General features: G+C 38.0%; 1 protein-coding gene across 3 annotated transcripts in view; it reads right to left on the bottom strand.

Moving 5' to 3' along the window:
* Window positions 1-16,929, bottom strand: part of NKAIN3 (sodium/potassium transporting ATPase interacting 3) — a 336,943-nt gene that overhangs the window by 18,749 nt on the left and 301,265 nt on the right. For 2 of the 3 annotated variants that reach the window (XM_064706156.1, XM_064706157.1), the window contains exon 5: window positions 8,720-8,780. In XM_064706156.1, the coding sequence (XP_064562226.1) occupies window positions 8,720-8,780 (61 nt within the window). Of the gene's footprint in view, window positions 1-8,680; window positions 8,781-16,929 lie in introns of all 3 variants that reach the window. The other variant, XM_064706158.1, reaches the window with a different exon arrangement.

Here is a 16,929-nt window from a genome sequence, read left to right as displayed (position 1 = left end):
AAATCAATATTAAGTTAGGTTGGTAGAAACTAGAATCAAATGAGCCAGTTAAAAAAAAAGAAAGGCATACTGAATATTTGGGATTAAGGAAGCAGTGCATGGATTCTAAGAACTATTGAGGACTTCTCATTAAATGATATAACCCCTAAAATCAGAATTATTATTCCATTTTAATAAGAATATTATTTATTAGAGTAGTAAACAAAAAAATCTTAAGGGAATGTATGATCTCCAGTTTAAAGAAAATTGCATGGTTATAAGTATATTCCTACTTAAAGATAATTCTCTTCTATCACACAATCACAGACTTCTTGGGGTTGGAAGTGACCTCTGAAGATTGTGAAGTCCAAACTCCCTGCTAAAGCGGGTTCGCCTACAGCAGGATGCTATTGGTGAATGGCTTCAGAAAGAGACTCCACAGCCTCTCTGGGCAGCCTGTTCCAGTGCCTTGCCTCCCTTAAATAAAGGCTTTTTTTTTTTTTCCCTCATACTCAGGAGGAGCTGCCTGTGTTTGAGTTTGTATCCACTACCCCATGTCCTGTCACTGGGGACAAGAATCTGGCCCAATCCTCTAGAGATATCTCCACCTACCCTTGAGATATCTGTATGCAATGAAAAGTTCTCCTCTCATTTATCTCTTCTCCAGACTGAAAAGGCCTGATCACCTCTCTCGACCTGCTGGCAATGTCCTTCCTAATGCAGCCCAGGACACCTTTGGCCTCTTGGCCACCAGGGCACTGCTGGCTCATGGACAGATGTTGTCCACCAGGCCCCCCAGGTCCTTCTCTGCAGAGCTGCTTTCCAGCAGGTCAGCCCCCAGCCTGTGCTGGCACAGGGGGTTTCTCTTCCCCAGGTGCAGGACCTGGCATTTGCCTTTGTTGAATTTGTACGCAGTTGCACAAATGTGTGTATGTGTATACATATATGTACATGAATAAATATATATATATATAATATTTTATATGTGATATGGCATATAATATTCACAGAATCACTGAATCCTAGCATAGCTTTGTTTAGAAGAAATCTTTAAAGACCATCTAGTCCAATCCCTCTGCACTGAGCAGGAACATCGTCATCTACATCAGGCTGCTGGCCTTCAGTTTTGTTTCCAGTGATGAGGCACCTGGCACTCCTCTGCACAACCTCTTCCAGTGTTTCACCATCCTCATTGTAAAAAATGGTTCCATATATCCAGTCTGAATGTTCTGAATCAATGGTGGAAATGCTTAACATTAGTTGTATTTGAAAAACAGAAATTGATCAGGTAATAGCAAACTACTCTCTACCTATCAGTCTAGAATCAATTCAAAGTTAAGGAGAGTCTGTACATATTTGTGTTTGGACCAAAATATGTATATACACACGTACATATTTATCAAAACAGGTGAAATTGTCTCATGAGGTTATAATATCATTCTGACACATATCTCTGTTCAGAAAACTGTTAGTACTTTCTAAACATAGTACATAAAATCTATTTTGCTTTCCTTACAGATATTTCTAAATACTTTCCATGTGCTCCTGAAATCTCATTTAAATGACTACTTATAATATATGTGCATATTTCTACAGTCAGAATCCAGAACTGTGAATGGAAGCTAGTGATTGCAGCTTTGCACCTTTTGGCAGCTGAATGCTCACACAATTCATTGGTGTAACAGAGATCTTTAAAAAATATTAAATTTTACTCTCCTGAACTCTTCCTCAAATTTTTACAAAAAAAAAAAGTTATTGGAGAACTCCATCTTGCATCTTGATCAAAATTACCAAATATCATTTCAATGCATGAAGCAGAGGAGAATATGCCTCACCCACTGAACTGTCTGTAGTGCCAGATACAGCTGGCTCAGGGCACTTGGGATTTTGTCCCTCACAAAAGAACATTTCAAAACTGCACTGTGACTTAATCATGACTGCTGTGACCTGCTAATATTCTGGAGAATATCCAATAATATTATGTTTGCTAAAGTGATTGAGGTGATTATTTTCTACTGAATTTCAGGAAGAAATTTCTGACTTGTGCTTAAGGGAGGAATTGTGGGAAGGCACTGGAGGTACTCTTACTATTTGAGTGATTTATTCCCTTCCTTAATGAAAAATCAATGAGCTGCTGGCTTGCATGCAGGTGTATTGATTATTATCTCCATACCTATTCAAGCAACCCAACATTAAGAAATTAATTTTTTACTGAAGATAGACTAAAATATTTTACTGAAGTGGTTTAGAAACTCAAGGGGGATTTCCTCAAGTTATTTGAGTCACACCTTAGAGTAAACTGTGTTCAACCAATGAAAAACTGGAATTAGCTTAGACTTCATTTAGATAATGCCATTTCCTCATGCTTTGTCTGCACCCTCTCTGGACAAACCTTACATGTTGGATCCAACATGAATCATGCGGTACTTTCAAGCAGGTAACTTCTGCTGCTGCTAGAAATATTCCACAGTTAAAACTCCTCTTTCTGTACACTTTGCACCATCTATTATTTAAAGACAATCTCTTAGAACAGTGTTCTGCAACAGTCAATGGAGAATACAACTGGAAATGAAGACCATTTTGTACATTTTGCTAAGGGAATGTAAAAGCAGACAGTTGCATGAGTATTTTTTTTTAGATTTTGCTTTCCTGTGAGAGATTACTCATCCATGGTTTTTAAGCAGGAAAAAATAAGGGGGATCATGTCTTTGCTGCAATTTTTTGCCAATAGCCTGTCTAGAATCAAGAACTTTTCCCCCTAGTATTTGAATTTATATTGTTTAATTGCTTTTATTTTAAACCACCTCAAAGATTTTACCCTTGGTTGTGTGCATTATATCTATGCATATGCTTCCATAGGAACTAGAATAAATGCTTTCTCAGGCAATGTATGATAACCAAATGTAAAAAAAAGAAAAAAGGAACAAAAATAAATTGAAATATTATGTAGAGGTAATTTAAATAGTGTAACATCCCTGCAGTATTTCATCCTTTATTAAATGCATGAGAATTCATTGTGTTAGTTTAGTGTAGGAATGAGAATGCATTTTCAGGTAATTCACACACTAAGGCTAGTGATAAACAAAGAGGACATCAATAGGACTGTAGGACTATACAATGTAGTTAAACCATAAAGTCTTGTTAGGACAGAGTTTAATCCTTTATATTTCCACTACGGGAGAAAGTGGAGTCAGGTATAAGTAGGGTAGCGAACAGATGAGTCTGCATCTAATCAACAAACTCCAGCTGGACAGACCTCTAGAGTCTGCAGAAACTGCAACCTGACATTTGTCTCCATTAAATGTCTGGTGGGGCTGTCCTGGGCACAGCTGAACTGAGGAAGCCCCCTGGATATGCCTGGTGACATTTCTGGTCATACACAACTTCTCCTTCAGTTCATGGTAGTCATCTGCAGGATGATCACAGAGGCTGCTAGCAGGGAATGAGCCATGCTGAAATGTGGCAGCACCTCAGTGCCAGGAGCAGCAGGAACCACCTGTGGCATTGGCTGGGCTCCCTGGCATTCCAGGTGTCACAGACCACCTTGAGGACAGGTATGTTGGACACTTCATCTCTGCAGGAGGCCACTTTTTATGTTTAGAAAACTGTTCAGTTGAACTACAGCATACATCTGGTTATGAACACACTACTATTCTATGCCTAGCAATATGTATACCTGGAAAAAATACCTGATCGTGCTGTTTTTCCAAAACAGGTGAATCAAAATTCTGGGGTTTTGGGTTTCTTGTCCAGATGAACAGAAAGATGCAAACTGCTTTCAGGCCTTCCAAAAGTTTTGGTAACTGCTCCCATTTTCCAGAAACACTAATGTCAGGAGAATGCTGTCAATGTGGCAGCTTATAGTGCTGCTTCTCTGCCAAGCAGTAAAACTTATTATCATTTTAAACATCTGTGTCAAGCATACTCATCCACTGGCCAGGAACAACACATTTGTTTTCCAAGTCATTATGCTTTAAAGGTGACAGTGGTGAGTGCTAAAGCCCAGAGATGACCTGTGCTGCTGTTTGAAAAGTTTTGCTAAGACCTCATTTTCAAGGAGATAATTTAGGACAGTTGTTGACTGGGGATGTTTGATTCGTGTATTGCCCAACAGAAGATCAGTGCAGAATTCTCCTTCTTGGTGGTCCTTGATATTAAACATTTTATGACAAAAAATCTTTTCTCAGAATTTAAATAGATTCACCTGCATATACAATTGCAATTAATGTAAAGATAGTAGTGGGCTGCCAAAAACTCCTTAGTTAAGGAGACTTGGATACTTATATATAAAGGTAATCAGATATTTTCAATATTAGCTGTTGTTAGCTAGTTCTTCATTCAATTTGCAAAAAATTAGCATATTTATAATAAATTTATCACTGCTGGACCTACTGTGTAACTATAAATATTAAATTAAATGTGATATAAAATTCTTTTTCTCTTGTTTGATTACTGAGAACAGATGCTCAATGGTGTGTATGAATGCAATGCCATATGTCAGATAAGGCAATGCAGTAGTTTTTCAGAGGAAGTAATAATATATCTTGCTTTACTTAATATCTTTGTAATGATAGCATATGGAGGGTCATATTGGTACCACAATATGGGGAAACTTGTAATTTGTGAAAACAAATTCATCTTCCTCTCTGTTCTGAAAGTACAGCTGAGCTGTGAACACAACTAGCATAGAGGACAGACAAAAAAGAATATTTTTTTTGTTCATTAATTTTGTTCTTGTGTTTTCATTTAGGGGATAAATCTTCATGGTGAATGGAAGCCCTTTCCTTTATTTTTGCCCATGCACAAAAGATGTTTAAGTTTCATTGGATTAGCTTTTTGGCATTTCAGCCTCATTTGTACAAAGATGCTGAAATCACAACTGTATTTTTGTGGCAAACCTTCCCCTCTGATTTCACTGCTATTTCTTTATGCAACTTGTTTACAAATCAATTTCCACTCCACAAAATCCAGTACACTACAGAACTATCACTTCTGACATGTGTCAGTGTCACATTTATGAACTAGTATTTAGCAGTAGTAGTGCTAACAATGGTTTCTCAAAGAAGTCCAGAAACTATTTAGAAGTTTAATCATGATTTTAGCAATGTATTTTGCCTAGTCTCCAGACTACACTGAATTAAAACAGTAACTCTGACAAGGTGGAAATCACTTTCTGAGTTCATTTTTAGGAGAAAATGATTCACAAACAGGATAGTGACAGGCTTTTATGATTACAGATTTTACATATTCTACTCCTTCAAAAGGGCTTATAGAGATTGATAGATCTACAAAGAGAGAAATGAAAAAATGAAGGGAAGAGATATAAATAGACTTTTTCATTAGGATGAATGATGGAAGGTAATAACCCCACTACTGTAGTATGCCTTTTACATGTCCCTTTTTTTTCGATTCCTTTTGACCTGCTACCATCTTCCCTCTAAGTAAAAGTTAACTACAGTATGAAGTGTAGGTAGGGTGAGCAATAGCTGGAAATAAATGTTTCCTCAAGCATTATTACTGTTCAGAAAAGTGTCCATCAGCTGAAATGTCAGGCTCCAAAGCCATTTAAGCACTGCATAGAGGCTAAACAGGCAGCTATTATTAATTTTTAAGTCTGCTTGATGGGTTTTAGACCAAGAACTGGGGTTAACTCAATGCACTAAATATTGCAGAATATATTTAATTAGGGAGGCTTTGACACTCCGATGGCTGAGGATTTATTCTGTGCAAACTACTGCTTAAAATATGATGGAATAGCTGCATCTACCCAAGAAAAAGATCTGCTGCATCATATTTAAATGCATAAAATTGGTCTTACTTGCAGGTTTTTGGACTTTTTTCCTAATATAAACAGTCTACTTTCAATATGTTTTGAAGCACCATTGTGCTCACATCTAGAATAATTTTCTGTTCATTATGCTGCAAGTTAGCAATGTGAATTTCTCCAGAATAAGTCCTGTTCTTCTCAGCTAATTATCAAACTAAACCATTTTCTTACTGAGCCTTAAACAGACATTTCTTTATTCAAAACATATTTGTGGGATTCTTATGAAGGGGTTAACACTTGTCTATAATGCATTTATCTATAAACATAGAGGGCTCTAAAACACAAATGGGCACTAAGACGCAAAGTGAGATATTAATGGGCTGCTTATTTGCTTTGATCCAATTTAGAATCCTAGAAGGCAATAAAAAAGTAGCAAGTCAGAAATTACTTCTTTCCAATGGTTGTAAAATCTCCTAGCTGCATCTATTCCACTTCTTTGCTTCTCTTTTTCTGTCCTTTGTGCACTGCTCTGGCCCCTGCCCCAGGTCATTCTCTGCCAACAAAGAAAACCTATTCACACAAGAGTATAGAAGATCAAATGTAAAGATACAAGTGAAATGGGAAATTCGTCTATTCCTAACAAAGGACATTACACCATATTTTCCAAGACAAGTGAGGTGATTTTCACTTGTAACAGTAGAACACATTGTCATTGACAGTTTTGAAAGACAAGCAGAAATTAAATGCAGACCCCTGAGTCAGTTGAGGAGAATGGGAACTGGGTTAGGTCTACATACTGGGTCACCTTAGCACTTGATGTGTTTTATTGGTTGATAAATATGTTACCTGTTCTCCATTCTCAGTGAATTAAATTTCCATCTGTATTGTATGGCTCAAAACCCTCAAAACCACAATCAGAGGAAAATGAAGAAGCCCCTATCTCTTCTGAACTAGACATGTTTTCAAAGTGAACAGGGCCCTTAACTTGGAAAAAACCCTCTTGTGAGGCCTTGAGTGTGTAAGTCACGTATGGTCTGTAGCACGTGACTGTAGTTTCCATGAACATGGAAAGTTTCCTGAGAGTTTTGTCTTCCACACTTGCCTAAAACAGGGTGTGTGAAGCACACTATAAAGGGCTAAACAAAGCCTACAGCAATATAACATATTTTTGTAAAAATTGGAGGAGTCTGTCTTCCCAGGTACCGATGCATCTGTGCAGGCATGTGGGTGTGGATGTGCACGCACGATTCTCCTTCAAAGGCACTGCAGTCTGTGTCCTCCTCATCAGCCTGCAGGCCTCCCCTAACAGCTTGTGTAGCCCCCCTGTTCCAGGCATTTAGTGACTGTCTCATAAAGTTTCCAGCTATCTCTATGAAGCCCTGGCTGCTGCCTGACTCATCACAGCCATAGGGACAGGAGCAGTGTCCGGATTTCACCGAGCAAAGGCTGCGTTTATGAATCCCAAACCACCCAGCCACTGTGCTGCTGTGCCATCTGCGGATGCCCTGTGTTACCAGTTCCTCCTAACTGGCAGTTTCCAGCTCTCCTAGGAAGCATTTTCTGGCCTTTTTCTCCTCAAGCCCTACATTTTATTTATGTTTCTTCTCCAGGTGTTCATATTTCTCCTTTACAGCATCCATCTTTATCCAGGCTCCTTTTGCCTTTCCACAGTACAATATGTGCACACCCTGTAAGTGCTTATGCCTTACCACTCAATTTTATCTGAGGATCTCTTTGATATATTTTCTTCTTAATAAAACCTTTAAATAAAAGTGTTAAAATAGATTTGATGCTAATGTCTGTTGCATTATGATGGAGAACTGAACATTGTACCATTTGTAGCAATAAAAAAATATTTTGTTTATAGTCCTTCACACTGTTTTCAATGAAACAATCTACTTTTCCATCACACACATGAATTACTTGAATTATGTTTTCAATAAGATTTTCCAGGTATTATCAAATACCTTACTACAAACTAAATTAATTTCTCTTATGATATTCACCCACTAGACCTATTCTGTGAAAAAACAGAACAACTATGTACAGATTTATGAATAAAAATTTTTATAAATAAATATTTAGTTTCATGTTATTTATGCTATAACCATAAAATGCTATTGACATTAGGGGTTTTTTTCCCCTAGAGAGAGCTATTTTACTGTTTACCTCCCCATAAATAAGAAGTAATTTAAATGATCACATGTTGTTCCTTTTTAAATTTGTTCTTGTATTCGCTCCTCTGCTCATCCAATATTTTTCCATTCTCTCTACTGCTTTTACCAATGGCTATCCCACTCATGTGGATATGGTGACATCCTCAGACAATCCTCACAACCACTTTTCACACAGCTTCCTACCAAAATGTTCAGCCTATTCAGATTTTTCCAATACTCTCTTAATGATTTTTTGAGAAATACTTTCTTAAGGTGTGCACATGTTCAGACTTTTGGAACAACATGAGTACATATATAAGGGTTTCATGGACATTTTAAATACATGGTCTAGGCGCCTGGAAGCATAGATCAGGTTTACCTAATTATTGATCAGAGTAATACTGCACACTGCAAATGGCTTGGTCTGTCCTCTCCATTAATTTTACTGCTGATAAAGATGCCATTTGGAAAAACAGATTAAGAGGCTTCAGGAGCTTTGATTCGAGTGTAAATGTACATCCATAAAGGCATATATATCTATATATATGCAACATTGATCACATAATTTTCATCTCTGTGACTGGCTCATGTAAGAGGTTCACAAATCTCTATGAAGAAGTTAAGAAATTGCAATTCCACCTTGATAAGTTGTTAGTACCTAAATAAGTATATCTTTAAGCATAACTGGTTGTGTACATGAATGCCAGATTCTGCCATTTTTCAAACTTTGTTCTTTGCCTTGGTAGTTTAATGCAAGACTAAGTTTCAGCCCAGGTACCTTGGCTCCAGGGATGGTGAGGTGTGTATCAGTACTTACAGCTGTCCTCCTCCTCCATGAAAATACTGATCACGTAACAGGCATACACAAATCCAATCAGCTGTGTGAAAAAAAGAGGAAAAGCTATCATTAGAACATATAGAACATTTATAAAGCTGTTACTACAATGATAAATGCAGGTATCACAGCTAAATTTTAAAGATATTTACTTCTATTTCCTGAATTTACAAATTTCAGTGCAAAGAGCTAAATTAATTTCCTCTCCTTTGCTCATGTTGCATAACTTATATCTTAATATAAATATGCATTTTATAGTTTAAAATATTTTCCTAGTCTCACTGGGATCAGTATTGATGAGTACTACTATTGAGTAATATTGGTGGAAAACATCTGTACCCTGATGTTCAGCTGTTACTTTTGTTTGTTCTTCAATACCTCTGTTCTCACATGGCTTTTCCCACATGAATGTCAGCCTCTATGCACCTCATATGCTTACCAAAATGCCAAAATATTTATTGACTTCTACTGAATTAAGTCATAGTAGTGCTTCTGTGGAATCCACAGGAGATGTCTTTTGGTGCTACATAAAGTGTCCCAGTGAAGAACTGTTAGGCAAAATTTTAAATTGATAGGTGAATTGTCACGATGTAACTGAACAGTAAAACTAGGTTATGATTCACTGACATCAGGAAACACTTTATTTGATGTAATTCATGTCAACTATGCAGGGAATGAACAACAACATTTCCCCAAAGAACAACAACAGTCAAACCATGCCATTATTTTAACAGCAGCCCCCATGAAAGCATCCTCCTTAACCCAGATCTGTGTCACTTGTGCCACCAAGAGGAAGGGATTGAGATCTTTAGGATAAAGAAATAGAAACTCCACTCTCTCCTTATTCATATAGACAAAATGTTTTCTTATGACCATGACCAAGGATGAAGAAAATCCCACTGGGCAAGGAAATCTATTAAACTGCACAACCAGACATGTCCAATCTTGAGAAAATATTGTTTGTGCAGCTGTGCACAATTCATGCCATCTGAAAGCCTTGAAAAGACTGTTCATGAGAGATTTCAAAAATAGCCCAGAGATTAGTTTTAAGAACACTCCTTTTTCTCTAGTCCATTCAAAAAATCTAATTAAAATAGTTATTCTAAGGATGTCACGGATCAGCCATCTGAAAAAGAGGTAATTTAATAGTATCTAGACAGGTATAAGCTCCTTCAGAACCAGAAAAATCATTCCAACCTGCTTTCTGGTTGGGCTCCTGGCACAAGGAGCTTTACAAGCAGCTCCAAAAACCTCTCTGCAGACAAAAAGCTTGTCCACACAAGGGAATTCAGGGAAGTTAAGATGAATTAACTAAAGCTGTGAAATCAATGCACATAAGATAAAGTGCATTAAATCCCTGTGTGGCCTTTCCCATTCAGAAATAAAGTGGCCCTAGTTCACTGCAGCTTAATCCTTCTCCAAGGGATTAATCTTCCCATGGAGAATTAAGCTACAGTACGCTGAAGCTGAGCTACTTGTGAATGAGGGCTGTCACAGGGCCGTGGCACAGCCCTGTCACAGATTCCTCTCCAGGGCATTCACCTCACTGCTGTTTTCACAAAGTGACTTCAATCCAACTTTTCTCTCATTCTGAGCAGATACAGCATCAGCAGCTTCCCTGACTGCTTTTTGGTGTCCAGTTTGCTGTGTGGTTTTGCCACAGCCTCTCTCAGGTGAGCAGCACTGATGCTCTGAGCCAGCTAAACACAATCCAGCTCTGGAGGAGGCTGGGATGGATCCATGCCAGAGCTGCCCATCCCCATGGGCCTGGTGCCATGGAGCTGCAGCAGGATGGGACCCACAGACACGGCAGGGCTCACTTTGCCTGCTGAGAGTTGTCTGGGTGGTTAGGAGCAGTCCAGATCCTGCTATTGATGACAATGGGATCTTATGGATCAGCTGCCAGCACAACTGGGGCCAGCAGTGGCTTACTGACTCCTTGGCAGATTAAGCACATTTTTTCCTTAAACTTCACAGTTTAGAGCACCTTTCAGGCATGACAACTAAAACAATACAATATAAAGTCTTCCAAGAGATCAAAAGACAAATCATACTTGAGATGCAGAGCTTGTGCCACCTGAAGGTTACATATAATTTAAAAATCTTGCATTACTACCTTGGAAAAACCAGAACTCAGGTGATTTTTCATAACAGGATGTCACCTGTTTTTTCATAACAGGATGTCACCATTTACAATGTTTCCTGATCACCATTTGAGTTGTGCAATTTGACTGCATAAGTCACTGGTATTTGTTTCTTTTTCTTAAAAATGACTAAAATATTTTGAAGACTAGAACTGCTGAGCAAATAATGAAGATGATAGAAATTAATTGTAGTACAGGCTGTGGGTTAAGTTTTTGTGAAGGAAGATCAAATATTAAAATTATTTACTCTTTCCCATAATGTATTTTTTTTTTCTTATTAGTAGTATTCTGTATTAAATTAGCTTTATTTTTATAAATGCATTTCCTTCTTTATATGTACATGTAGACTCTATATCCATGCATATTATATAAAATGTATCTAAGTGCTTCCAGCAGATTTCTCAAATGTCTAAGATGTTGGGCAAGTGGACAAAGCACAGCAAGACTTCCACTCTAACAAGTAATAAATGACCTGACACAGAGAAAGCATGGGGAGAACTACTCAAAAAAGTCTTCCAAAAATGTGGGTCATGACAAGTCTGAGTTTTAACAGTCCAAAGAGTTTACATCCTGCTCTTTTAGTAGACCTTCCCCTTAATCTTTCCCCACTCTCTTCAATGTTTGTCCAATCTGTGACCTTCTTGCAAAATCAGCAGCCTTTTTCTACTTTTCAAAAATATATTTCTTTATATTCCTCAGCATTAGAAATCACTGCTAGCTGTTATATTTATGATGTATATTTTTTTAAAACACATCATTTCCCCCATCTGTTTAGTTATTAGTACTAGGAGAAATAAAAAAGTGTATCTGCGCTCTCTTTCAATTTTGTGGTCTTTTCAATAGGAAGAAAAAGATGAGGTGATTAACAATAGCCCTCCATAATCCAACAATATCTTTCTGTAGTTAAAAGTCAGAATGCATTTTCTTGAAAGAATAAAACAGCAAGGAAAAAAAAAGAGCCTTTAGCATCAATTGCCAGGTATTGCTGCTTGAGGGGTCAGCAATGCTTGGCTTGTAACAAACAAGTAGTTATAGTTGGGCAAGTGATATCTACAGCACCATCAACACAAAGTGATAAAGTGGGAATATACCCTTTGACAGATGAGACTTGTTTCCACATCCTTAAACAGAGTTACAGCCACCACTGTGTGAATATTTTTGTAAATGAATCAATTAAAGCCTCTTATTTTGTGTTATTGATGGGCATGCTAATAAAATATTTATTCCAACAAATTGCTTTTGGTATCTTGATTAACACAGCTGCTGTTTAATTAATAGTGTTATGCTCATGTGAACCCATCTAGCCACCAGGCTAATTGCCAATCTTGGTACTGGAAATGTTGGCTATTGGCCTGGCACCAAGTGATAGACTAAAATGTGTGTTCCCTGATAAGCAAAGCAATTATGATGCACATGAGCTGGAAGATTCCTAATTTGGTCATCCTGAGTTGCAGTAATCATTCAAAGGGACCGATGAAGGGGTTGGAACAGGATGTCCAAAGCATCAAAGATCACTAGCACCCGAAAGCATAAATAGGAGCCTCTGCCTTGATCCATAGAGAAATACAGACAGCCAGGAGGCCTTGTCTTGATAACACTGAGTTCAAGGCGTGGAAACCTTCTGGGATCCCTGCACTGTACATGACTCCCTGTCTTACCTGGAGAACCCAGGCTGTTAAGGGTCTCAGAAGATGCCTATCAGTGCTATTCTGCAGAAAATCAGGTGGGAAATTGTGGGTAAAGGCTGCTGTCGCCAGCCTTCGTCTATACAGTGGTTAGGCCACACACCTTCCTCTAGAAAGAATAAGCAATGCATAAAATATTTCAGGGAATCACAGAAGGTTTTTGTTGGAAGGGACTTTAAACCTCTTCTGGTTCAATCTGCTTTCCATGGGCAGGAATATCTTTCACTAGACCAGGTTTCTCAAATTTCATCCAGACTGTCCTTGAACACTTTCAGGTATGTGGCATCCACAGTTGCTCCTGGCAACCTGTTCAAGTGCCTCACCACCCCCATTGTAAAGAATATCTTCTTTATGTTCAATCTGGATCTATGCTCTTTCAATTTACAACTCTTACCCTTTGCCCTCTCACCACAGACCATGGTAAAAAGCCCCCTTTATAAATGGAAAGGCCAAAATAAAGTTTAAAAAGCCCCAACTCTCTCAGCCCTCCAAATATTCTCATGGTCCTCCAAGTGGTGTATCATGAAAGCAGAGTAGAGGGGTAGAATCACCTCCCTTGACCTGCTGCCTACACTTTTTGTGATGCAGCCAAGGGTACAATTGCACTTTGTTGACTCATGTTAAGTTTGCCATCCACATGATCCCCAAACTGTTCTCAGCAGGGCTCCTTTCCAGCCATTCATCCCCCAGCCTGTACTGCTATCATGGATTGCCCTGAGCCAGCTACAAGGTCTTGCACGTGGCCTTTTTGAAGTTCACGTGGCTCACACGAGCCCACTGCTTGGGCCTGCCAATGTCCCTCTGGGTGGCATCTCATCCTTCAGGCCCACCAACAGCACCACCCAGCTTGGTGCCATCAGCAAACCCTCTGAGGGCGCAGGCAACACTGCTATGTCAGTAATGAAGACACGAAATGACACTGGTCCCACTGTGGGCCCCTGAGTGATACCACTTGTTATTGAACCTTGAGCCATAAGTCTTTGGACACGACCATACAGTATTGTCAGAACCACCAGAATTTTCCTACCCAAACCCTTATTTCTTCAATGACTAGCTGAGAAGTGTGGCTGAATTCTCCAAGTCATAGTGAAGAATAGGCTCAGGATGTGGGAAACAATTGTCACCTAGGCTATAAGTTGGCTGAGACTTCAGTGGGGAGTCCACAAAGGGATTTCTTATTAGTGGAACATGGGTACATTGGAATGATGCTATTATCAAGGCTTTTGATGCATAATTTCTTTTCTGCTGATATCCTTAGGTAGAAATAAAATAGTAGTAGTCTCTGTTATTTTTCTCCCATGCAGGCAGCAGGTTCTCAAGAGGACCCTAATGCTTTAGTCTAACTAAAATCTCCAGGCTTTAGCTACGGACATCTGCATGAAATGTAAATGCTAGTTTAATAGAAGTGAAATTAGATTATATAATTGTCTATCATTAAACTGAGAGAAACTATTAAAACATGTAAGAAATCAGAAAACTAATCATTTGAGCAAATATATGCTGTGAGATATAATTGCTTTAATAAATGGATATTACTAGAATATATCCTATTAAAAATAAGAATCAAACTGAGTGCAAAAATGTATGTTTACTTGCTAATTAATGTATTTTAATAGTTGCTACTTAATGTGGATTAACCTTTCCTTAGGAAAGCAAGGACAAATGCAAAATTAAACTAGAGTGATGATTTAAATCAAGGCCATTTGCTGAAGACTGAAATACTTTTTATTAAAATTGATGATTTGGATAATTTTGATTTAAGTCTTCCTGCTTTGCTTTGTCATCATCAACTGTGGCCTTTGAATACACTCTCACAGTATGAGATTACTTTCCTATCAGCTTCACATACTGCAGTTGCACTGGTTCACAGCAGATATGTGAGTCTTTCCTAAGTATTTAGGATTACATGAAGCAGAGCCCTGGGCTATCAGGTTAATCTTCAAGGTCAGGTGTACAACAGGTCATTTACCACAGTTAAGCAATTACAGCAATTAGAGTTTTGTAGAGATCTCATTGCAACAGCCATGGAACCATCCACATAAACAAAATAAATGTACAGTGCTCCTGGCTCCAAGAGGATGTTTGTGACATTGTAGGTGAACTAGACTTAGAAGATTTCTCCAATCTGAAAATTGGAGAAAATGGAAACTGTGCTTCATACTCTTCATTGTACACATCTAGTCCACCCAGCTTGTCATTGCACTGAACACAGCTTTTTCTTGACTTCTTTTTTGCTGATGAGAATTGAAAATCGTTATTTCTGATTTATGTCTTGGGGTTCTTCAAAAATGTAGCTTGGCAAACACAATTCCTTTTATTCTGCAAGATATTTCACTATAACCTAATTTCCTACAAAGACTGAGGGAATATGAATGGAGAAGAAACTTTTAGAATTGAATCTTTATGCATTAAAAATTGGTAGGATACAAAGCTTGACAAGATGTTTTAAATTTAACTTATAAAATGGAAACCATGTAGCAAGAGTGAATTTACTGAGCGAAAAGTAAAAATGCATTAAATTGCTAAGCATCCTGCCTATTACCCTGTCTCCTGATTAGCATTTTCGCAAGAGTTAACAACCACTGAGGAGAAGTTGAAACATGAGTAGTTAATCTTCTTAGCTACCTATTTGCCACTAACACTTTTATTACTCTGCAGAGAGGACTGTAAACCCTTTTCCTCCATTAAAGACTAGAAAAGTTCTAAATCAGAATGGGAGATACATAAGGGAAACAGGATATTATCCCAGAATCTGTGTGCATTCACGATTCAGCAAGATAGAAATATGAATAGGATTATCAGGCACAAAGAAATCATAACTCTACACATTTCAAGACAATAACAAAGGAAAAAGATCCAGAGTAACAGCAGTATATAGTTGGAGCATAATAATAACCATTTGCTACTATAGTACAGAGTTATCCAATTATATGGCTCTATACCATTATGTACCATATCTGCATGATTTTAAACATTTCACTAGAAACATATTGTAAAACCACAGATAATTTCAAAACTGAATAATTCTATTTTTAAAATTAAAGAACAGACAGTCTCAAAAGTATGTTTGCATTTTCCAGAATTATATTATGAAATGCATAATATTTTATATTGGTAGCAGGGGGAGGCTCAACCTGAAAGTACTTAGAAATCTAAAACCATAAAAGTGCACAAAAAACTGGAAAACATAGCAGGAAAAGGTAGCAGCAATAGCTGAAGTACTCTCTGCTGTCTGGTTTTGGTTTTTTTTTCCTCATCTTCCTAAAATCTATTTGATTTGAGTTGAATAAAATTTAGGCTGTAGAGATATTGTCTACCAATTTAATCAGCACAGCACAGAGCCGGTCAGGTCCAACTGTGCAATTTGCAGATGTAGTGGAGAGATCCTGGATACTACAACCCTGAGAGCCCTTAAAATGTGCTAAGGACTCTAAAAATGGGTGACAGAAGCTTGTGGGGACTTTTGCTATATATTTACCATGAAGAAGCAATTGAGCAGATCCTAAAATGTCTGTTCTGAAAATACATAGAAGTTGTTGTTGGTTAATACTGCAGGAGACAATTCCTCTTGAACACCATTTAGCTGCTGGGGCCCAGCAGCAGGCTGGAAGAGACTACTTACAGCTGATAGCTACTGTGCATTTTGAAGTTCTTCCCTGTATTTGCTGTTCTCACAAGTCCTTGTTTCCACTGTATCTCTTGGGCTTTAAATTAAAAATTGTATCAGCAATCAAATATTCCCAGGTCAAGATCAGAAACTTTGCACTTGGTCTAGGAATTTATTTCTCCAGCAGCATAAATGCAGAACTACCCTGTTACCCAGTTACCCAAAATTACTTTACCAGTTAAGAGGAGGACTGATGTGTTATGTTACCATGATGTGTTATAGCTTTGTCAGGGCTGAGAGCAAGAAGGGAAACATAGAGTGCTCTCTCTCCCCTCTAGCTCTGCAGCTTAGCTTTGGGTTATTTTCCCTCCTTTTCTTTTGCTTCAAGTCCTTAGAAATAATATTTTGTGTTCTGAGATCTGAAAGATGGAGGATTTTGAGCAAACTGTGTAGTCCAATCCTGTGTATAATTACATAGGTCACAGAATTTCACCTAGGTACTCTGTTAGTACAATGATAATATCAGAGCAACCCTCACAGACTAGGCTGGGGTACTGGTGTGCTCCAAGATGAGTTATGGCAACAGAAGTGATCTGGGAACCTTTGTCCTTTTCTCAGAGAAGAGATGAGAAATAAACCCCATTAAGCATTAATTCTTATCTATTTGGTTGTCTGCTGTGTGATAAAGATCTAAATTTCCTAGTTGGAATGAAGTCTCAATAGGTAAAAACACTGAACACAGTATTTAAACATGAC

This window comes from Zonotrichia leucophrys, chromosome 2 (genome assembly GCF_028769735.1).
Source record: "Zonotrichia leucophrys gambelii isolate GWCS_2022_RI chromosome 2, RI_Zleu_2.0, whole genome shotgun sequence".
Lineage (NCBI taxonomy): Eukaryota > Metazoa > Chordata > Aves > Passeriformes > Passerellidae > Zonotrichia > Zonotrichia leucophrys.
Note: the sequence above shows the minus strand (reverse complement) of the source record. Positions and strands in the feature narration are given on the sequence as shown.